The sequence below is a fragment of the Gorilla gorilla genome, chromosome 17 (genome assembly GCF_029281585.2).
Source record: "Gorilla gorilla gorilla isolate KB3781 chromosome 17, NHGRI_mGorGor1-v2.1_pri, whole genome shotgun sequence".
Lineage (NCBI taxonomy): Eukaryota > Metazoa > Chordata > Mammalia > Primates > Hominidae > Gorilla > Gorilla gorilla.
This window is the reverse complement of record NC_073241.2, coordinates 91,635,159-91,655,304: the sequence shown is the minus strand read 5'-3', so window position 1 is coordinate 91,655,304 and position 20,146 is coordinate 91,635,159. Positions and strand designations below refer to the sequence as shown.

At 40.2% G+C, this 20,146-nt stretch overlaps 1 protein-coding gene across 2 annotated transcripts in view; it reads right to left on the bottom strand.

Moving 5' to 3' along the window:
• The window catches only part of TNFRSF11A (TNF receptor superfamily member 11a), a 61,400-nt gene extending 59,492 nt beyond the window's left edge, over nucleotides 1–1,908 (bottom strand). The window contains exon 1 of one of the 2 annotated variants that reach the window (XM_004059497.5): nucleotides 1,759–1,908. In XM_004059497.5, the coding sequence (XP_004059545.1) occupies nucleotides 1,759–1,833 (75 nt within the window). In that variant the 5' untranslated portion in view covers nucleotides 1,834–1,908. The remainder of the gene's footprint in view (nucleotides 1–1,758) is intronic. The other variant, XM_063699284.1, reaches the window with a different exon arrangement.
• Between the last annotated feature and the right edge of the window lie 18,238 nt (nucleotides 1,909–20,146).

The window sequence follows — 20,146 nt, the reverse complement described above, 5'->3', positions numbered from 1 at the left end:
CAGGAGAGGAGACAGGAGGTTGACACCAGCCCACACAGGCTCTCACCTATTCTCCCAAGGGCTGGTCAGAGACCATTTTTATTGCCTGAGAATCTTTTACGTGCCTGACAAGATGTCCTTTACTCACCATATGCTTCCTCCCCAAACCCCCCCAAAACCTGTTTTGCAGCACCCTGCAGAAGCCCCTATGGATGCTATAATGAGCTTCAATCATCTGACCCTTCCTCAAGTCTCTTATTTTGTAGGAGTCCTGTGTCTATGTATGTAATTAAGTAAAGTTTTTCTCCTGTTAGTCTGTCTTATATCAATTGAATTCGTGGCCCAGCCAAGGAATTCATAAGGTTCCTAGAAGTTTCGCTCCCCTAGAATTGGAAATGACCAATGCAAAAGTTTACATTTTTAAACATGCATAATGAAAGGGGCTTAAAGGCAAAAAGACGGGAAACAGCATTTGTTGAAAGGTCTCCCTGAAAAATAAACTTATTTTGATAGCATTTGTTGTTCATATTAGAACCGAACGCCTTTTATGCACATATGAATATGTCATTTTGCAACAGCAGTGAGAGATAATTTTGCAACTGCGTGGTCGGGCAGGTTTTTCTTAGGTGGCTAGCTGTTCGCTGAAACCCTGGTCCTTTGGTTCAAATAAGGTAGCACCCCGTTCAACCTGTTGAACACTTAAGCAACACCTGAAGTGCTTAAAATGAAAAAATCCTTTAGACTTTTCCGCCTTCGTTTCCCTCAACCATACTGAGAGACCCATACAATTGGGAATGAATCTTCCCTAGAATCTTTTGCTTCAGCCTTCAGTGCACCCACATTATTTCTGTCAAGGCTTTTCCCCTCTCTTCTCACCCAAACACGATTCTCCATGCGTCCCTCCCCACGCCTCTCCGGGTTCCGTGCCCGGCTGCGGAGGGACGGCAGCAGCCTAACCTAGTGTTAACAGAGGGGAAATCTGACCCTGCCGAAACCAAGAAAACCACCACTCGCCCTTCCCTGTGAGAGCTTTCAAGTTCGTATCAACGATTTTTAAAGCGTTTGTTGTGCTGGGTGTGCTTCCCTCTGCGGCCCTCCTCCACGAGGCAGAAAGTCCGTGCCTGGCTGCATTCGCTTGCTAACTGTACTGAGAAACGTGTTCCGAGAGGACCGGGAAGCCACTCGGGTCTGCGAGGGGCAAGTCCAGCATCCCCGGCGCGCGCGCGCAGTCTCTCCCCGCCGTGCGGGGCCTCCAGGCGAGCTGGCAGGGGTGTCCCCGAAGGGGCTCAGGGGAGGCAAAGGCAAGCCCGCAGTTCAGGGACGGAGGGAATCAGGTCTCTTTCCGGGTGGAAATTTGGGACGGAGGCCACCTGGGAGAAATCGTATCGGGAACGGCTATCTGCCGCAAGTGAGGTGCCCACGCCGCTGTCTCCCGCAGCACCGCCCGGCGCAAGCGCTTAGTAGGTGCTCAAGAAGCATTTGGAGAAAATGACAGCATCAAAGCCTGCGGCTAAGAGGGGCTTTTGGAAGAGCCCGTTTCGGGTGTTGCGGTCCCGCCAACCTGCTCCTTCTGCGCCCCAGTTTCCCTCCGCTTGCCCTTTCCCGCCCTCCGCCGTCCAACTCTGGAAGCGCCTCCCCAGCTTCCCACTGCCTCCGCTCCCCAAAACTCCGGCTCCTCTCGGAAGGCGGAGGAGCCAGGATGCCGTCGGTCCCGGCCCTTCCCGGGGCTCCCGAGGAGGCGTCGGGCCGCGCGGCCCGGCAGGCGCGGGCGCTCCTTACCTGCAGCCGGGCGAGCAGCGCGCAGAGCAGCAGCAGCGCGAACAGCGGGCGGCGCCGCCGGGCGCGCGGGGCCATGGCGCGGGACAGGCTGGCGGGCGCCGCGGCCTCAGCGGCCTCTGTGGCCCAGCGGGCGCGGCTGCCGTGGCCCTGTGTGGTCCCGCCCCCGTGCCCCGCCCCGCACCTGCCCCCGCGCCGCCCTCCTGCGCCCCCCTCCGGCCGGGCCGGGCGGTGCCAGCCAGGTGGTGCCCAAGCTCCCCTGGTTTGCGGTGGGACGCGGGGCCCCGGTCGGGGAGGGGCCCCGGGGGTGTTCGCCGCGCCCGGTGCCTCCTTGGTCCGGTCTCCGCCCCCGGCCCAGGTGCTCGGGCTGCAGACAGGTTGGCGGGAGACCAGCCCTGGGTTGCCCTTCACGGCACTGGCTCCTGCCTTGCCGCACCCCAGGCCTGTGGGCCCCGCCTCCCGGGAAGGAATGGGGGCATCGGGGTGGTCCTGCTCCGGCCCCGCGCGCCCACCCTTCGAGGCCCGGCCTTCCGAAAGTGGATGCGCCACCGTCGAGAATGAACGGGAGGAGGATCCTTCCTGGAGGTTTCGTCGACTGCAGTTAAGGCATCAACACAATACACCATCCGCCAATCTTCGTAAAATACTCCTCTTGTTCTTTGCTTCAAAATGTTGGGGCCAGCAGCCACTATCTCTTTTTCTTCTCCTGATCCTCTGCCTCCGCCCCTCACCCGTCCTGCACCCACCAAATTCTAGAAAGGCACCAGGCTCCGCCAGCCTTGAGGCGTCCCCCAGCCCCCATCACCACATGGGCCCTTTCAGACATAAAGTGGCCAGATGTCTGGGGCACAGTGTTACCTAAAAACTGAGGTCCGTTCTTCTGGTGCAGTAAGGCCAAGCCATCCGCACTAAGGTTTGCAGTGGGAGAAAAGAGGGCGCTTATCTGCAGAGCGCCAAGCAAGGAGAATGGGGCAGCTCTTGCTTAAATCCTGACCTTCAGTTGGCTTGCAAGTAAGGATTTTTAAACTCAGGGTTAATTTCAAGAAAGCAGAAGTTACAGGCAAAATCGTAATACACGGAGGTTGCACATTGGTTTGGTCTAACAAGCTGGGATATCTTGAAAATCTTTAAAGTGAGGGTGCTTATAGGTTATACATTCAAAGATTTTCTGACTTGCCATCAGTGAAGGAAGAGAAGCTTTGTTAAAAATTTGGGGTCAGCAAAAATGAATGTTAGCTCTGGCTCCTGGGTGTGACTTCCTCCTCGCCCTTCAGGAAGAAATTTAGAAGAAAGAATGGTGGTCAGTTCAGTCCTCATTTCCCCCTTGTCTGAGGTCTGCATGCCAGTGGATCTGTTTTGGTGGGGGTCTGGGTTTCTGAGAAACAACTCAGGGACATATGTTAAGATGTTATCTTTCGTTTCTATAGGGAATCTAACTTCCTTGGTTATTGTTTTAAGCTACAATTACCTTCTTGCTTATCAAGTTACTTATTTACTTCTTAGGGCTAGCTAGGTACCTGGAATTTCCCTTGAAGGAACTCAAGATTTTCCTTTATTTCCATGCTTAGGGGTGCTGCACAGGCTCCTAAGATGGGTTCCTGCTCCATCTCAATAGCATCCTATTGTTTTTGTTTGTCATTACTTGCTTAGGATTGTGTCTTTCCTCACATTCTAGGTCGATGTTGGATCCATACATATAATCCCTCCTTTGTATCACGTATTAGTCCGTTTTCATGCTGCTGATAAAGACAGGGCAATTTACAAAAGAAAGAGGTTTAACGGACTTACAGTTCCATGTGGCTGGGGAGGTCTCACAATCATGGTGAAGGGCAAGGAGGAGCAAGTCACATCTTACCTGGATGGCAGCAGGCAAATAGAGAGCTTGTGCAAGGAAACTCCCATTTTTTAAAACCATCAGATCTCATGAGACTTACTCACTTCACAAGAACAGCACGGGAAAGACCTGCAGCCATGATTCAATTACCTCCCACCAGGTCCCTGTCACAACACACGGGAATTGAAGATGAGATTTGGGGTGGGGACAGAGCCAAACCATATCATAAGGTAACTGTTTATATGAAGATACTTGTCCCATGCCAATAGAATATAACCTGTTTTGAATTCCTGGATTGCCAGAACTATTCACTTGCCTTACTTTTAGCCCAGCACATGGCATATCTTGGTCAAAATTCCATGTGCACTTGAAAAAGCTATGTATTTTGCTGTTGTCAGTAAAGTACATTATGAGCGTCAATTAGGTCAAATAGGCTGAAATATCCATACTGATTTTCCGTTACTTGTTCTGAGAAAAAGTGTGGAAATTTCCAACAATAACTGGATTTGTCTATTTTTCCTTTTATTTCTGTCAGTTTTTTCATATTCTTGAAGCTCTACTTAGAGGTATAAACATTTAGAATTATTACGTCTTCCTGATGAATTGAGACGTTTATCATTATTATATGTCTTCCTTGATTGGTGGTAAAATCAAATTCTCATGTCCACTTTGATATTAATTATATAGCCATTTCACCTTTCTTATGAATAGCATTTAGATGATCTATCTCAATCTATCTTTTTACTTTTAATTTATCTATATCATTTAAAGTGACAGCATTACATTTGGCTCTTTTTTCCCAGTTTACCCATTTTGACAATCTCTGCCTTTTGATTGGAGTGTTTAGATTGTTCACATGTAATGCGATTATAGATATGGTGAAGTTTAAGTCTACCATTGTGCTATTTTTCTATTTTTTCCATCCGTTTTTCTATTTGTTCCTTTTTTTCCTCTTTTCCTACTTTCTTTTGGTTTGAGCATTTTTAGGATTCTCTTTTCTCTTCATATTAGTTTGTTTTATATGCATCCTTGTTTTATTATTTTGGTGGCAGCTCTGGGTTTACAATGCACGTCCATAATTTATCACAGTCTACCTTCAGATAAAATTCTGCCACTTTCTCCCTCTCTCCCTTTGTGCTACCATAGTCATACTGCTTGGCTGGCTTTTTAACTCCCTACTGCACAGCCTAATTGGTGCACTGCTGAGTTGCTTTTGTGCTTTTTAGAAAGTGATCTGGCAGTGTTGATTTTAAAAATTAAAAATTGCAAATGTCATTTGATGAAGCAATTCTGTATCTGGGAATCAAACATATCAATACATAAAGAAAGAGACAAAAGGATGTTTAGTATAGCATTTTTATAAAACCACAAAAAGAAAAAAATGTGAATAGCTGTTAATATACAAATGGTGGAAAGTATTATTGCCCATCACAGTTTTGAATATAATGCAGCTACTTAAGAATATTATGTAGTTTTGGAAAGATGTTCATGATTATGAAGTAAAAGAAGTAAGTTACAGAGCAATATCATCCCATGTTTGTAAAGAACTGTAAACATGATTTTATCTATATAAGCAAAGAAAGTTTCTAGAAAGGATAATAGGAAACACTAATAGCATATTCACACTTAAAAATCCATTTAATCCTCACAACAGGCGTGTAAAGAGTACAATTGCTACTTCCATTTTACAAATGAGGATACTGAGGTACGGTGAGATTAAAAACTTACCTGGAGTCACTTGCCAATCAGTGGCAGAGCTGTGATTCCAATCCTTGTTCTCTGACTCGGGGGTGGGACTCCTGCTTCACTAAGCACCACGTTTTTAACATCAGGTGAGCGGCAGAAGGAAAAGGAGAAACTCACACTTTTATTTTTGATGTTTCTAAACTATTTACATTGAGGAAAATGCACTTTTGCATTTTTAACTGGCAGTTGTGTAAACTTGGTAAATAGATGTTAAAACTCTAAATGAAGTAAGTACAGGAATGGTCACAAGCACAGACAAAATAATACTGAATTATCTAGTGTGTCGCCATCTTCAATGAGGAGACAGGCTTTCTGGGAAAAGCACGGTTAGGAAAGCTAGATGAGATTATTATTTTGCTAAAAGGAACTGACTTGTGGGAGAAGGTACTTTCACTGTGGCACTTCATGAAAAATACCAAGGCTTACTCCTGGCACACTTCCAACATTACCCCCTTCTATTTTCTAAGAAGAGTAGGGGACTTAAAACTTCTGCTTGGAAAGCCCCAGAGGTGAGTGTGCTGATTTTGGAAGGGCTTTTGAACAGCAGAATGCCTATGTTAACACATTAAATCTACTAAGAATTTAAAATTTTTTAAAATTAAATTACTCTTAAAGATATCTCTACAGAACTATCACTCAAATAATTCCAATATTTTATAAATATTAATGTATAATACAATACAATACGATAATAAAATCCAAGAAAATAGGCTTGAGGATGTTATCTTTCCTATACATAGAGCATTATTATGAGAAACATGGAAGTAATTGATCTCAAATACTGTTTTTCTATATTCACTGAAGAATAAACACATAGCTAAGGTGATTGCTCTCATTTGCAAAAACTAGTTTCAATGTTGTTTGTGATTTTAAAAACCGACATTTGGCGGGGTATGGTGGCCCACGCCTGTAACCCCAGCACGGAGGCCAAGGTGGGTGGATCACGTGGGTCAGGAGTTGGAGACCAGCCTGGCCAATATGGTGAAACCCCGTCTCTACTAAAAAATACAAAAATTAGCCGGGCGTGGTAGTGCACACCTGTAATCCCAGCTACTCAGAAGACTGAGGCACAAAAATTGCTTGCACCCAGGAGGGCGGAGGTTGCAATGAGCCGAGATTGCGCCACTGCACTCCAGCCTGGGTAACAGAATGTGACTCTGTCACACACACACACACACACACACACACACACACACACACACTTATAAGCACATATACAATTAAATTTTGGTTATATGTAACAAATGTAAAAATATATTTTAAACAATTTTTAAAATTAAAATATTTTTAAACAATATTTAAAAATATTAGCTTTAATATTTATTAAAGCTAAAAGTTTTCCATTTTTAAAAAGTAATCAACTGACAATGAACTTCTTTATTTTTCTCTGGGGGAAAAAAAGAGCACATTATACCTATTCAGGAATCATAGATTGATATGAAAACTCTTCTACATGGATAGTGTGCACCTCATGCTGGAAATCCCCACTTCTCAATTCTGCACGAAGTATTTGGTTTTCAGAATTAAAAAAGTAAAATAAAAATGTAGCCATAATTTTTGTTTCTAGTGGATGGCTTGCAAGGATTATCTTACGTTTTAACAGGTCTTCACTTAAGCACCAGAAAGCATAGGCACAATCTTGTTAATGAGATGCTTGTCAATCGCAGCAAGAATAAGAATTGTTCAGTTTATGTATTTTTTTCATGTGGTGCTATATATATATAGTTGCTGTTACTGGGTATAGAGCTAAAGAGAATGCATAAAAGACTTAAAGTAATTACGCAAACATAAGACTTTACGAATCTTGCATATAGTGAAAACTTATTAATAAATAGAAATGTTTTTATTACCTACCTGTAATTTTTTTTTGGACAGAGTCTTGCTCTCGTCTCCTAGGCTGGAGTGCAGTGGCATGATCTCGGCGAACTGCAACCTCCACCTCCTGCGTTCAAGCGATTCCCCTGCCTCAGCCTCCCCTTTTGCGTTCAAGTGATTCTCCTGCCTCAGCCTCCCGAGTAGCTGGGACTATAGGCACGCGCCACCACACCCAGCTAATTTTTTGTATTTTTAGTAGAGACGGGGTTTCACCATGTTGGCCAGGATAGTCTTGATCTCTTAACCTCGTGATCTGCCCGCCCAAAGTGCTGGGATTACAGGCGTGAGCCACTGTGCCCGGCCTTTTTTTTTTTCCCGGAGACCCAGTCTCACACTTATCTCCCAGGGTAGAGTGCAATGGCGCGATCTCAGCTCACTGCGACCTCTGCCTCCTGGGTTCAAGCAATTATCTTGCCTCAGCCTCCGAGTAGCTGGGATTACAGGTGCACGCCACCATGCCCAGCTAATTTTTATATTTTTAGTAGAGATGGGGTTTCACCATGTTGGCCAGGCTGGTCTCAAATTCCCGACCTCAGGTGATCTGCTTGTCTCAGCCTCCCAAAGTGCTGGGATTACAGGTGTGATTACTACACCCAGCAACCACCCTGTAATGTTTTGTTTTTCCTCTCGTATTTCCTAGTAGTAAGGAATATATATATATTTTTTTACAAAGGTAAACCAATGATAAATTTGTGTTGACTCAGAGATTAATCAAGGTGCAACACTATCCCATAATAATACCCAACATAACATGAAAACTTTTAAACTGTATACATGACACCTGTCTTGCCTCATTTTGGTAGACAATAATTTCTTTAGTTGTGCAGATTTGGTATTCAGAATACATGAATTTCTAAACTGTATGAGTAATACTAGTAGTTATCACACACTTTTTGGATATTTTGTTACAGATAAAGTAGTATCTAGCGGAAACAGGGACATAATCTGTATCTCCTTTGTTTCCTTTTTTTTTTTTTTTTAACTCTAATGATCTTATGCCACATTTGGAGGACGTGGCTGTATGCACCTTATCAATGAAGAGAAGCATAGGCGTTATCCTATAGGCTGACGGCAAAGTTCTACCTTCAGACTGGTCAGGTTCACACTGTCCTTAATAGACAACTGATGCTGTTATCTACATTGAGATAGAATTGTTTTTTAAAATATTTTTTATTGGAAGTATAACACACAAAGTGTAAAGCTTGCTGAGTCATCAGAAAATGAAAACATACATATAGCCAGCAGTCAAATTACAAAGTAGAACATTACCAGCACCCCCAAAGCCCATTTATGCTCACTTGAGTCAGTATCCTTCATCCTTGTAGATTAAGTTATAATATCATGAATTAGTTTTGTCTGCTTTTGAACTTCATAAAGTCTATACTGTAGTACGTAGTATTGTGTGTAGGGCTTTTATTTAATATTTTACAACATTCATTCTTGTTACTACTGGATAGTGTTGCATTGTATGAATGTATCACAATGTATTCATCATTTTGCTGATGAAGGATATTAAGGTTATTTACAGTTTGGGGCTGTTATGAATAATGCTGCTATGAGCATTTATGGATGTCTTTTGGTGAATATATGTATGCATTTCTGTGGAAATGCATGCTTTGCTAGGTCACAGGGAGGCCTATTTCAATTTTAGTAGGTACTGCCAATTTTCCAATGTGGTTGTACAAATTCCACCCCCATTAGAAGTGTCTGAAGAGTTGCACTTGCTCTACATCCTGGTCAACATCTGATATTATCGGACTTTTAAATTTTGGCTTTTCTAAGTAGGTGTAGAGTATTATTATTTCATTTTAATGATACATCATTATAAATGATGCATCATTGTAATAATGTAACATTACATCTAATGATGTATCATTAGTATCATTTCATTTCCTGTGTCTTTTCATATATTTATTGGCCATTGGGTTATCCTCTTCTGCAAAGTGTTCATTCAAGTCTTTTGCCCATTTTTCTTTTGGGTTCTTGTCCTCCTTATGGATTTGTGGGAATTTTTTGTATAATGTCGATATGATTTCTTTGTTGGTTGTATATATTACAAATATATTGTCCTGCTCTGTGGATTTTCTTTTTTAATTTTTTCTTTTTTTTTTCCTTTTAGAGACAGGGTCTTGTTCAACTGCCCAGGCTGGAGTGCAGTGGTGCGATCATGGCTCACTATGACCTCAAACATCTGGGCTCAAATGATCCTTCCACACCAGCCTCCTGGGTAACTGGGACCATAGGTGTGTGCTACCACACCTGAATATTTTAAAATTTTTTGGAGAGACAGGAGTCTTACTATGTTGCCCAGGCTGGTCTCAAACTCCTGGGCTCAAGCAATCCTCCCACCTTGGCCTCCCAAAGTGCTGGCATTATAGGCGTGAGCCACCATGCCTAGCCTTTATCTGTAGATTCTAAAAAGATTTTTTTTTTGTGTACACAATTGTGTTGTGTGTAAATAACGACAGTCTTATTTCTCCTTTTCCAATTCCTGTAGCTTTTATTTCTTTTCCTTGCCTTGTTGCACTGAACAAGGTCTCTAGTACAAAGTTGAATAAAAGTGGTGACAGCAAGTATCCTTGACTCATTCCTAATTCTGTATTTTACTCTGAAGTATGATGTTTGCTATAGTTTTTCATAGCTAATAATCCTTATCAAAGTAAGGAAGTTTCTATTGTTAGTTTGCTGAGGTTTTTTTTTTTTCATAAATAGATTTTGAATTTTATCAAGTATTTTTACTGCGTTTATTGAGATGATCATATTTGTTCAGTTAATATGGTGATTTTTGAATGTTAAATCAATCTCGAATACCTTTTATAAATTCAACATAGTAAAGCTGTTTTATTCTTTTTGGACATTGGTGGATTCAGATTGCTAATATTTAGTTTAGGAGTTTTTACATCTGTGTTCATGAGATTGGCCTGCTACTTTCCTTCTGAATTGGATCTTGTCAGGTTTTGAAGTCAGAGATTTGCTGGCCAGGACTGTGGAATATGTGGAGAGCTTTGAAAGTGTATACAAGAATGGTACTATTTTTTCCTTAAATACTTGGTAGAATTCACTAATGAAGCTATTTGAGCATTGTTTTTTCTTTGTGGCATGGTTTAAAATTACAAATTCAATTTCTTTACTAGATATAGAACTACTCAGATTTTACATTTCTCCTTGTGTTAGTTTTGGTAAGTTTTCCTTTTTTGTAAAAGTAGGAATATTTTTAAAATATAATATCTATTCCATCTAAACTTTCAAATCTATTGGTATAAAGTTGTTCATAATATCTTTGTATTATATTTTGAATATCTTGGGGTTTGTAGATTTTTTTTTTTCATCTTTCGTATTGGTAATTTATGCCTTTTCTTTTTCTTGCTAAGTCTTGCTAGGCTTAATCAATTTTATTAGTTTAGCTAGAATAAAATACTCAGCTTTGTTGATCTGGACTGTGTGTTTGAGTTTTATATTTCACTAATATCTAATCTGTACTGCTTCTTTATTTCAGCTTACTTTGCTGTTTTCAAACTTCTTGAAATGAACGTTAGATAATTGATCTTTTTGCTTTTTTTTAAATTTTTTGAGATGGAGTCTAGCTCTCTCGCCAAGCTGGAGTTCAGTGGCGCGGTCTTGGCTCACTGCAACCTCCACCTCCCGGGTTCAAGCGATTCTCCTGGCTCAGTCTCCCGAGTAGCTGGGATTACAGGCATGCGCCACCACACCTGGCTAATTTTTTGGTATTTTTAGTAGAGATGGAGTTTTACCATGTTGGTCAGGCTGGTCTCGAACTCCTGATCTCAGGTGATCCAACCACCTCAGCCTCCCAAAGTGCTGGGATTATAACTGATCTTAAGCCTTTCTTCTTTTTGCACCTATGTATTTAAAGCTGTATGTACATTTCCCTCTAATCATGGCTTTAGCTCAGTATCATCTCACAAGTTTGATATTTTTATTATTTAATAAATAAGTTTTCTAGCTTCCATTGTCATTTCTTCCTTAACCTGTGGTTTCTTTTAGAAGTACATTGCTTATATTGGGGCTCAAGCAATCCTCCTGCTTCAGTTTCCCGACTACCTGGGACTACAGGCACGTGCCACCATGCCTGGCTAATTTTTGTATTTTTTGTAGAGATGGGGCTTTGTCATTTTGCCCAGGCTGGTCTTAAACTCCTGAGCTCAAGTAATCTGCCAGTCTGGGCCTCCCAAAGTATTAGGATTACAGGCATAAGCTACCGTGCTCAGCCTTATTTCACCTTGAATTATGAATGAATAACAAAAGGTGACCAGATGTTTGAGGAAATGTCCATTACAAAAGAGAAAATGATGAATAAATAGAACAATAACACTGAAGGAAACAGAGATAAGTAATAAGCTAGAAAATAAAAAATAATCTTAATTAGTATCCTCAAGGAGATTAAAGCAGTTTTTGCATCCTTGAAACAAAAACAGAATGCTAAGAAAGAGTATCAGAGAACACACTAGAGCTCTTAGAATAAACATAAATGCCAAAAGAAAAAAAAAGAAAACAACACAAGAGTTGAAAAATAAAGCCCAGGAAGTATTCCAGAAAGTAGAACAAATGAGAGAAGTAGAAAATATGGAAGAAAAGGCCAGGTGTGATGGCTCACGTCTGTAATCTCAGCGCTTTGGGAGACTGAGGTGGGAGGATCACCTGAGGTCAGGAGTTCGAGACCAGCCTGGCCAACATGGTGAAACCCCATCTCTACTAAATACAAAAAATTAGCAGGGTATGGTGGTGCATGTCTGTAATCCTAGCTACTTGGGAGGCTGTGGCAGGAGAATTGCTTGAACCCAGGAGGCGGAGGTTGCAGTGAGCGGAGATTGCACCATTGCACTCCAGCCTGGGCAACAAGAGTGAAACTCTGTCTCAAAAAAAAAGAAACTATGGAAGAAAAAAGGGTTCTCAAAAACATCTTTATCTTAGGGACTATAGGTAAAATAGCTTTATTTGCTTTTCATTTTTACTTCAAAAGGAAGTATCCTTCCAGTTCACTTTACTGGCATATTCTCACTAGAACATATTTTTTGGCTTTATTGAGACCCACTCATCAGATAATTTTTCCCTCAGCATTTACCCCAATATCTCATTTTCCCCATACCGGTTTAGATTCTATGGCCAATCACTGTAATCTTTCCTTTGCAAACACCTTTAATGCCTGTGTCCTTGCTTTTCATCTTACACACCTGGAAAACCCAAGCCCTGATTATACTTTATTCTCTGCATCTGCTCCAGAATGGCTGATCCTAGCTCGAGAAAAGTAAAAACAATTGTGCTAACTGGCTTCTCATTAAATTCGTAATTACTATTTTCAAATGGGCTCTCAAAATTCCTCGGCAATCCTATAGTTCCTTCCATAATCTACTCGGCCATTCTTGAAGACAACCATTACTGCCTTCCTTCTTCTCAAATCTCCATACTTCCCATATACAGCCACGCTAATGTCTTTGCTTCATACGTCACTGAGAAAATGGAAGGAATCAGATGGAAACCCCCTAATCTTCCCACCACTAAATCTACCAATTACCTGCAAGTCTATCTATTCTCTGCTTTCTCTCATTACAGTGGAAGCCAGTCCTCCATTTGTGCTCCGAATCTCACCCCCCTTGCCTTCTCAAGGATTCCTCTGTTATTGCCCATTGCTGCTGCCGCATCACCACTCCCTCCCACTTTACCAGCTTATTCTCATCAGTGCACGAATATGATTTAATTGCTCCCATTATAGAACAAAACTAAGCAAACCCTCTCTTGACCCTTCCAGCTACCAGTACTTCTGCTCCACTTCAAGGCAAAAATTTTTTTTTTTTTTTTTTTTTTTTTTGAGATGGAGTCTTGCTCTGTTGCCAAGGCTGGAGAGCAGTGGTGTGATCTTGGCTCATTGCAACCTCTGCCTCCTGGGTTCAAGCGATTCTCGTGCTTCAGTCTCCCAAGTAGCTGGGACTACAGGCACCCTCCATGGAGCCTGGCTAATCTTTGTATATTTAGTAGAGACAGGGTTTCACCCTGAGACAGGCTGGTCTCAAACTCCTGACCTCAGGTGATCCTCCCACCTTGGCCTCCCAAAGTGGTGGGATTTTAGGTGTGAGCCACTGTGCCCGGCCCAAGGCAAAATTTCTTGAAAGAGCTGTTATCTCTACTCTTTTTCCTTAAGTCATTCCAATCAGGCTATTTCCACCAATCCACTGAAACTAGTACTGAAGTCATCAGTGACTTTCATCTTCCAATGGGTCTCAGATCCTTCCCATCTTGACTGATAGTGGCAACTGATACAGCTAATTGGCCCCTTTGGTGTAATGCTCCCCTCTTTGCTTCCATGATGCCACTATCTCCTGGTTTCCCTCCTACCTGATTGTTTACTCCTTCCAACTCCTTCAGTAGTTCCCCTTGCTCTGCTTAATCTCCAAGTATGTGAGTGTCTCAGAGTTGATTTGAATCCTCTTCTCCACTGTTACTTTCTCCCCAGGCCATCTCACCTAGTTCCATGGGTTTATCAAAATACTGATGACTCCATAATCTTCAGTCCTGTCTCTCTTGAGATCTAGATTTGGCTAACTTCTTACTTGACATTTCCACAGGCAACTCCCAGACATCTTAAAGTTAATACATCTAAGACAAAATTGTTCTTTACTTCACTTTGTAACTATTGTCATCACCTATTGTTATTCATGCCAAAAATCTAGGTGACGTCCTTGATTTTTCCTTTCCCTTCACTCTTCATATCCAATCTATCATGCCCATCTACTTTTACAGTATATCTCAAATCTGCCCTATTCCTTCCACTTTCGTGTAAGCCATCATCTCTTGCCTGGACTACTGTATTCGCTTCTGCCTTCGGCCTCTACTCTTGACCTTCTGCAACATATTCTTATATAGCAGAAGTATATCTAGCCATGATATGAATTGGATCAATCATTTCACTACTTGAACTATTCAAAGGCTTCCCTTTCTAACTTCTAACCATAGTGTACAAGGTGCTATATGATGCAGCTACATGCCTCTCTCCAATCTCATGTTCTGATACTGTCTCACTCTAGCCATATTGTTTTTTTTTTTCAGTTCCTTGAACACAGCACAATTTTTCACCTTGTGGTCTATGCACACACTGCTTTTTTCCCCCTCTTCTTAATTTCACTTGGTTAAAGCCTATTCTTCCTAGTTATCAAATAAAATGTCACCTCAGCAAAGCCTTCCAAAGTAAACCATAATCACCTTAATTAGAGTAAATCCTCCTTAGTCTTTCTCTCTCAACCTATTTGTTTCCTTGCCTGCTTGCAAGCTCTGTAAGTAGGCTCTGTGTTGGTCTTATTCCCTCTATCCCTATGCCTAGCATAAAATACGTACTCCATAAATATATGGTGAATGATGCATTACTTGACCATCTTTAGAAAAAAAAATGGCTTCTCTGCATTTACAAATCCCTTGGTAAACTTGGTGAGGCTTGTTGATCAGGGGTGCTGCCAGAGAGCCAGATATGAATATAAGCTCAGCCTAGCTTTTTAGGCCACACATAGATGGGACACTCTTTATCTGTGCTCTTATTTAGCCCACATTTTCTACCTCAGATATAAACAAGGACATTATGAGAAACAGTCAAATACTTGCTGAGGTCAAGATGCACAATACTACACCAGCCTCCTGACCAATATATAATAGCTCTATCGGAAGAACATTGGATTAGTTTGACACGTGGTCTTAGCAAACTCAAGTATGAGTTTGGGGGACTTTCAGGGATGTCTAATTATGCTCACAAACCATCCTTTTAATCTAGTCGACAATCTTGCATGGAATTGGTATCAAGCTCAATAATTCATTAATTCAATGTTTGTTGAGTACCTAGCATATAAAAGGCATTCTTTACTGAAAAGACACTGGTTGAAATGGATAGACATCATTTCCTCTTACGGAGATGAGACTAGTGAGAAAAAGAGACCAAAACAAAACAAGAAAATGAGTACTGGTAAAAGTAATCATAAAAAAGAAAATCCAAGGTGATATGAGGGAATTACAGGGGGTTACTTTAGATTGGGTGGTCAGAAAAGGCCCACCTGAAGAGCCTATTCAGATAGAAAATCAAATGGTAATCCATATTTTGTAAAATCTATTGGCTTCTCATTTTTGAAAATCACATTTGCCCAGCTCTAGTCTTCTGTCACCTCTCCATGATTTCTTGAGGATAATTATTACATTACAATGCCATAAGGGTTTGAGTAGTATGGCAAAGAAAACAAAATGGTCTCCACATTTGATATGTAGCATTTATCCCCTAAGATCTGAACACATTTATAGCTTTAGCAAGAAACCTAGATTCTAACTTTTTTCATTATTGGTCAATGGTTAACTGAAGAGGTTCTTTTTAAAGATAACACTAGGAGCCAATTATTTTCAAGAAATGTCAATTCTGATTTTCCTTACTAGTATGAAAAGTTTGGTTGCAAGATTAAAGGAAGGAGCCAACACACTCAAACTACGTATCAAAGGAAGCCAGTTACTCTTAGAATCAAATATATATGAACAGACATGAGTGAAGTTATAAAGGGTAAAATATTTTTCAGAAACCTAAATAAATTATGTAATGGAAAATTTTACGTTGACTACTCATTTTTATCACAAGTTTTGGTAAATAAAAAAAAACCTTGCTAATCTTTACTAGGTTAGAAACTCTAAAAGAGAGGTTAAAGTAGGCAAAAGTAACTATCAAAGTGGTTTCTGCCTGCTACTGCAATTTTTCATCAATTATGCCTGGCATGATAACCTATTTACTTACTGGAACATGATATCTAACAAAAATATGGAGAAGAGGGTTATCCATGTTTATTCATGTGTTTAAAAATTTTAACTCCACCCTGAACTTTTCATAATACTTTTGTCAAGTGAAGAATCATGAGGTTCATAAACTTGGAAACAAGAGCTTCCTTTCTCATAAAGGGTTGCAGCCTTCAGGCTGGCCATCCTGCAGGTTGGGAAGCGTAGCCTCTGGCAGAAGCCAGGAGCAAGCACTTTGAGGGAGGGGTAAAGGGAACAGGAATTGATCTTGACTGGCGTGGCCATATACAACTTCAACAAGCTGTAGGAGAAGTCACGGATATTAATGAAAGGAGAAACACGCACATATAAGCTTCATGCCTCTTCATGGACAGCATGTTAAAAAAATGGCAACATTAACATGATCCAAGGGTGGCATTTTTGGCCCTCTGACATCAAAAGGTGAAGCAGAGGACACAAAAACCCTCACTGCACATCCTCCTCAAGTGGGCCAAAACTTGTCTGGAGATGGTGGTCAGTTTCGAGGAAGGGATGCATTGTGAAATTGGTGAGCAGTTGCACTGAAACTGCAAAGAGGTGGCTGCAAAGAGGGAGGGGGCATCCAGTAGCAGACTCAGACTATTCGCTAAAGGCAATAAAGGAATAAGTTGTTGGTTTCTTGTTTTCCAGAGCTAGTTTCTGCGTCCTCCTTAGGAAAGAATTCTGGTTAAAGGTTAATAAGGAAGAGGCATACTGAGATGTGTCTGACCTCCCATCCTGTCATGCTGGTACCTTAGTTTTGAAGGTTTCTCTGGGGTCCCCTTGGCCAAGAGGAGGTCTGTTCAGTTGGCTGGGGGGCTTAGGATTTTACTTTTATTTCCTACTCCCTAAGTGCTAAAGCACTTTCAGGTTTATTACTATGTAATTTCCATAAATAAAGTCCTGTGAGGAATAGAGAACACATTTTCATGCTCTTTGGGGGTAAGAAAAGAATTTGACAGAAAGGTGACCAGATTTAGAAAATCCATATGAAAAATAAATTAGAAAACAATTTACATTATGAAAGTATTCACCTTTAAGGTTCATTATTTAATACCTGATGGGAAGGCTTATGAACAGAGAAAGCTAAGAATTTAAAGAACTGTCAAGTAATGATCAGAAATGAAGATAAAGCATCTATGAAATCATAAAGTCAATGAGAAATTATTATATTTATATTACTCAGCAATGTACATTTTATAGAGAAATTATCTGTAACATTTCCAGCTTCATTGAAGATGCATGTCCTGAAAATATCTAAGGTTTAAAATGCCAACAATTAAGAAAGGGTTACTTTTCCAGGAGGGAAGCAGTTTGTTAAAATTATAAAAAGCAGATTACTATCAACAAATGACACCCTAAAAACATCACTGACCAAGAATTTAATATACATAACACACAACACAAAATACCAGTTTATAAACTACATATATTTTACTACATTAAAGTCCCTCCAGAAATCTATTCATGCAATGATCTAACTGAAATAAATATGGTGGATTAGTCTGTAATGGAATAAAAGGAATTAAAATAGTAATATAGCTCTCCATGTAGATATGCGGGGGACAGAATTTCCCAGATTTATTGACGCCTCTCTGGAGAAAAGCAAACAGTTTACATTCCTCATAACACTGAACTGAAGATATTATTTATATACTATCAAAATAAAATATATTTGTTTTTGATGCAATATTAAGTTTATATTAACTGTTATGTACTTTATGATTGGTGTGGTCTTAACAGAGAATAGGATGTTTTAAGATTTTTCTTAAACATGCAAAGTAAACCACAAAAAAGACAATCAAAACAGTTTCCTATACTTGGTTCTGAAGAGAAAATATGAATGATGAGATGTGCCACTTGGAGACTGTGATCACAGTGTAGGCTCACACACAAAATGCATACAGAACACATTCTTACGCAGTATGAAAATTGTCTAAAATTCAATTTTTTTACCAATATGCAGAAACTTACCTGATACATTATTTTTGATTAGTAGTTTGTCTCTATTATTATTATTATTTTTTGAGATGTAGTCTCACTCTTGCCCAGGCTAGAGTGCAGTGGCACGATCTTGGCTCACTGCAACCTCCACTCCCTGGGTTCAAGTGATTCTCCTGCCTCAGACTCCAGAGTAGCTGGGATTACAGGTGCGCGCCACCATACCCGGCTAATTTTGTATTTTTAGTAGAGACGGTTTCACCATGTTGGTCAGGCTAGTGTCGAACTCCCGGCCTCAAGTGATCTTCCTGCCCCAGCCTCCCAAAGTGCTGGTATTACAGGCATGAGCCACCGTGCCCGGCCAGTCTCTATTTCTTTTTAATGTACTGAAAAAAATAGTATCAAAACTAAGCACACTGTAAAGTTACAGTAGAACTTTGAAATAGATGTCTACTCATACAAAAGGCTAAATTTATTTTGTAGTTTTCTTATAAGAGAATTAACATCCAACCTTGAAGTTTGAATTTTGTTACCTGGCTAATCTGGAGTATTTCATGAATTATGAATTAGAATTGCTACTTACAAAGCTTTTTTTTTTTTTTTTTTGAGATGGAGTCTTGCTCTGTGGACCAGGCTGGAGTGCAGTGGTGCAATATCGGCTCACTGCAATCTCCGCTTCCCAGGTTCAAACGATTCTCCTGTCTCAGCCTCCCGAGTAGCAGGGATTACAGGCCCACGTCACCATGCCTGGCTAATTTTTGTATTTTTAGAGGCGGGGTTTCACCACGTTGGCCAGGCTGGTCTTGAACTACTGACCTCAAGTGATTCGTCACCTTGGCCTCCCAAAGTGCTGAGATTACAGGCGTGAGCCACAGCGCACAGTCCAAAGCTCTTTAAGTGTAACATTGAAGAGCTAAAGTGTAACTTTCTTTAATGAACTGAAAAAATTAGTACAATCTTTACACAAAGAATAGTTAAGAAAGTATAACCAGCACAGAATGTTAGCTGTAGTTAGCTACTGCAGTTCAAAGATCAGCAGGGTAGTAACTACAGAAAGTTACATCCTTGGAGTTCAAATAATGGTCCAAAATAGGTTGTCTTGAAAAATGGGATGATGAAAAGACAATTCAATACATCCTGATCTCACCTCTCTAAACTTTAAGAGAGACTATTTGAGCCAACTTTTTAAAAACAAGAATGTGATAGCACCTTGACTTGAGACCCCCATTAGAATTATAGTGTATAGTAGTGACATATCCTATAGTAGTGACATATCCTAAAAGCTATGGATAATGAGGATGGCATGACTTAAATTACTCACAATTTCGTTCAGGTTGAAAATCAATTTGATGTTTAGCAAAATAATCTCTCTAAAGGGGTGAATAATGCAAACCAATGAAGGTCATAGACACCTATGTATAGAGATAGATACTGCCATCATTCAAGCACTGTTCTTGGAAGAATTCAGCTAAATTAGTAATGATGGCACTTCTGGATTTCTGAAAAAATTTAATCTCTGGATTATTCTGGAAACACAGGTATAATTTCAAATTAGCTTTTCATTACTTTGCAAACTTAGTTTTTCATTAAGTTGAACACTTAAAAACTTGTACCGTAAGTTTACTTCTGTTTAAAAGGAATGAGATGGGAGTTTTATGCCCTATTTTGGACTCAGTCCAAATCTCAGTCTCAATGATTAGTGTCTGTCTTGTCTGTAAAGACAAGACATATTTTACTAAAAGCAAACAAACAAACAAAAAACAAAACCACAATGTGAAATCTTAATGATATTAAAATATTTAAGAAAAGAGACTCTCACTTGAAATACACTGTGAATCTTGCCTACTATTGCCTTTAAAAAAACATTAGCACTTAAATAAATATATTCATTAATTAAGAAAAATGTTCACAATAAAAATACATTCTACCCATTCACCTGATAACAAACATACACATATTCTACTATAGTTTGAAGCAAATCAGAGTTTAAACATTTTTCTTCCAGGTACCTCTGAAATGTATTAGTTTTATAGCAACATGGTCCCCTTTTAGTAAAAATAAACCAAAATAGGTAAATTTATATAAATTATATTTACAAAATATTAGTATATTCTCATGAATATAGGCTTTTCTCATTTTTTTGTTTAATAGAAAGTATAGTGTTTCAAAACGAAAGTAAAACACATAGCCCAAACCAAAACAAAAACA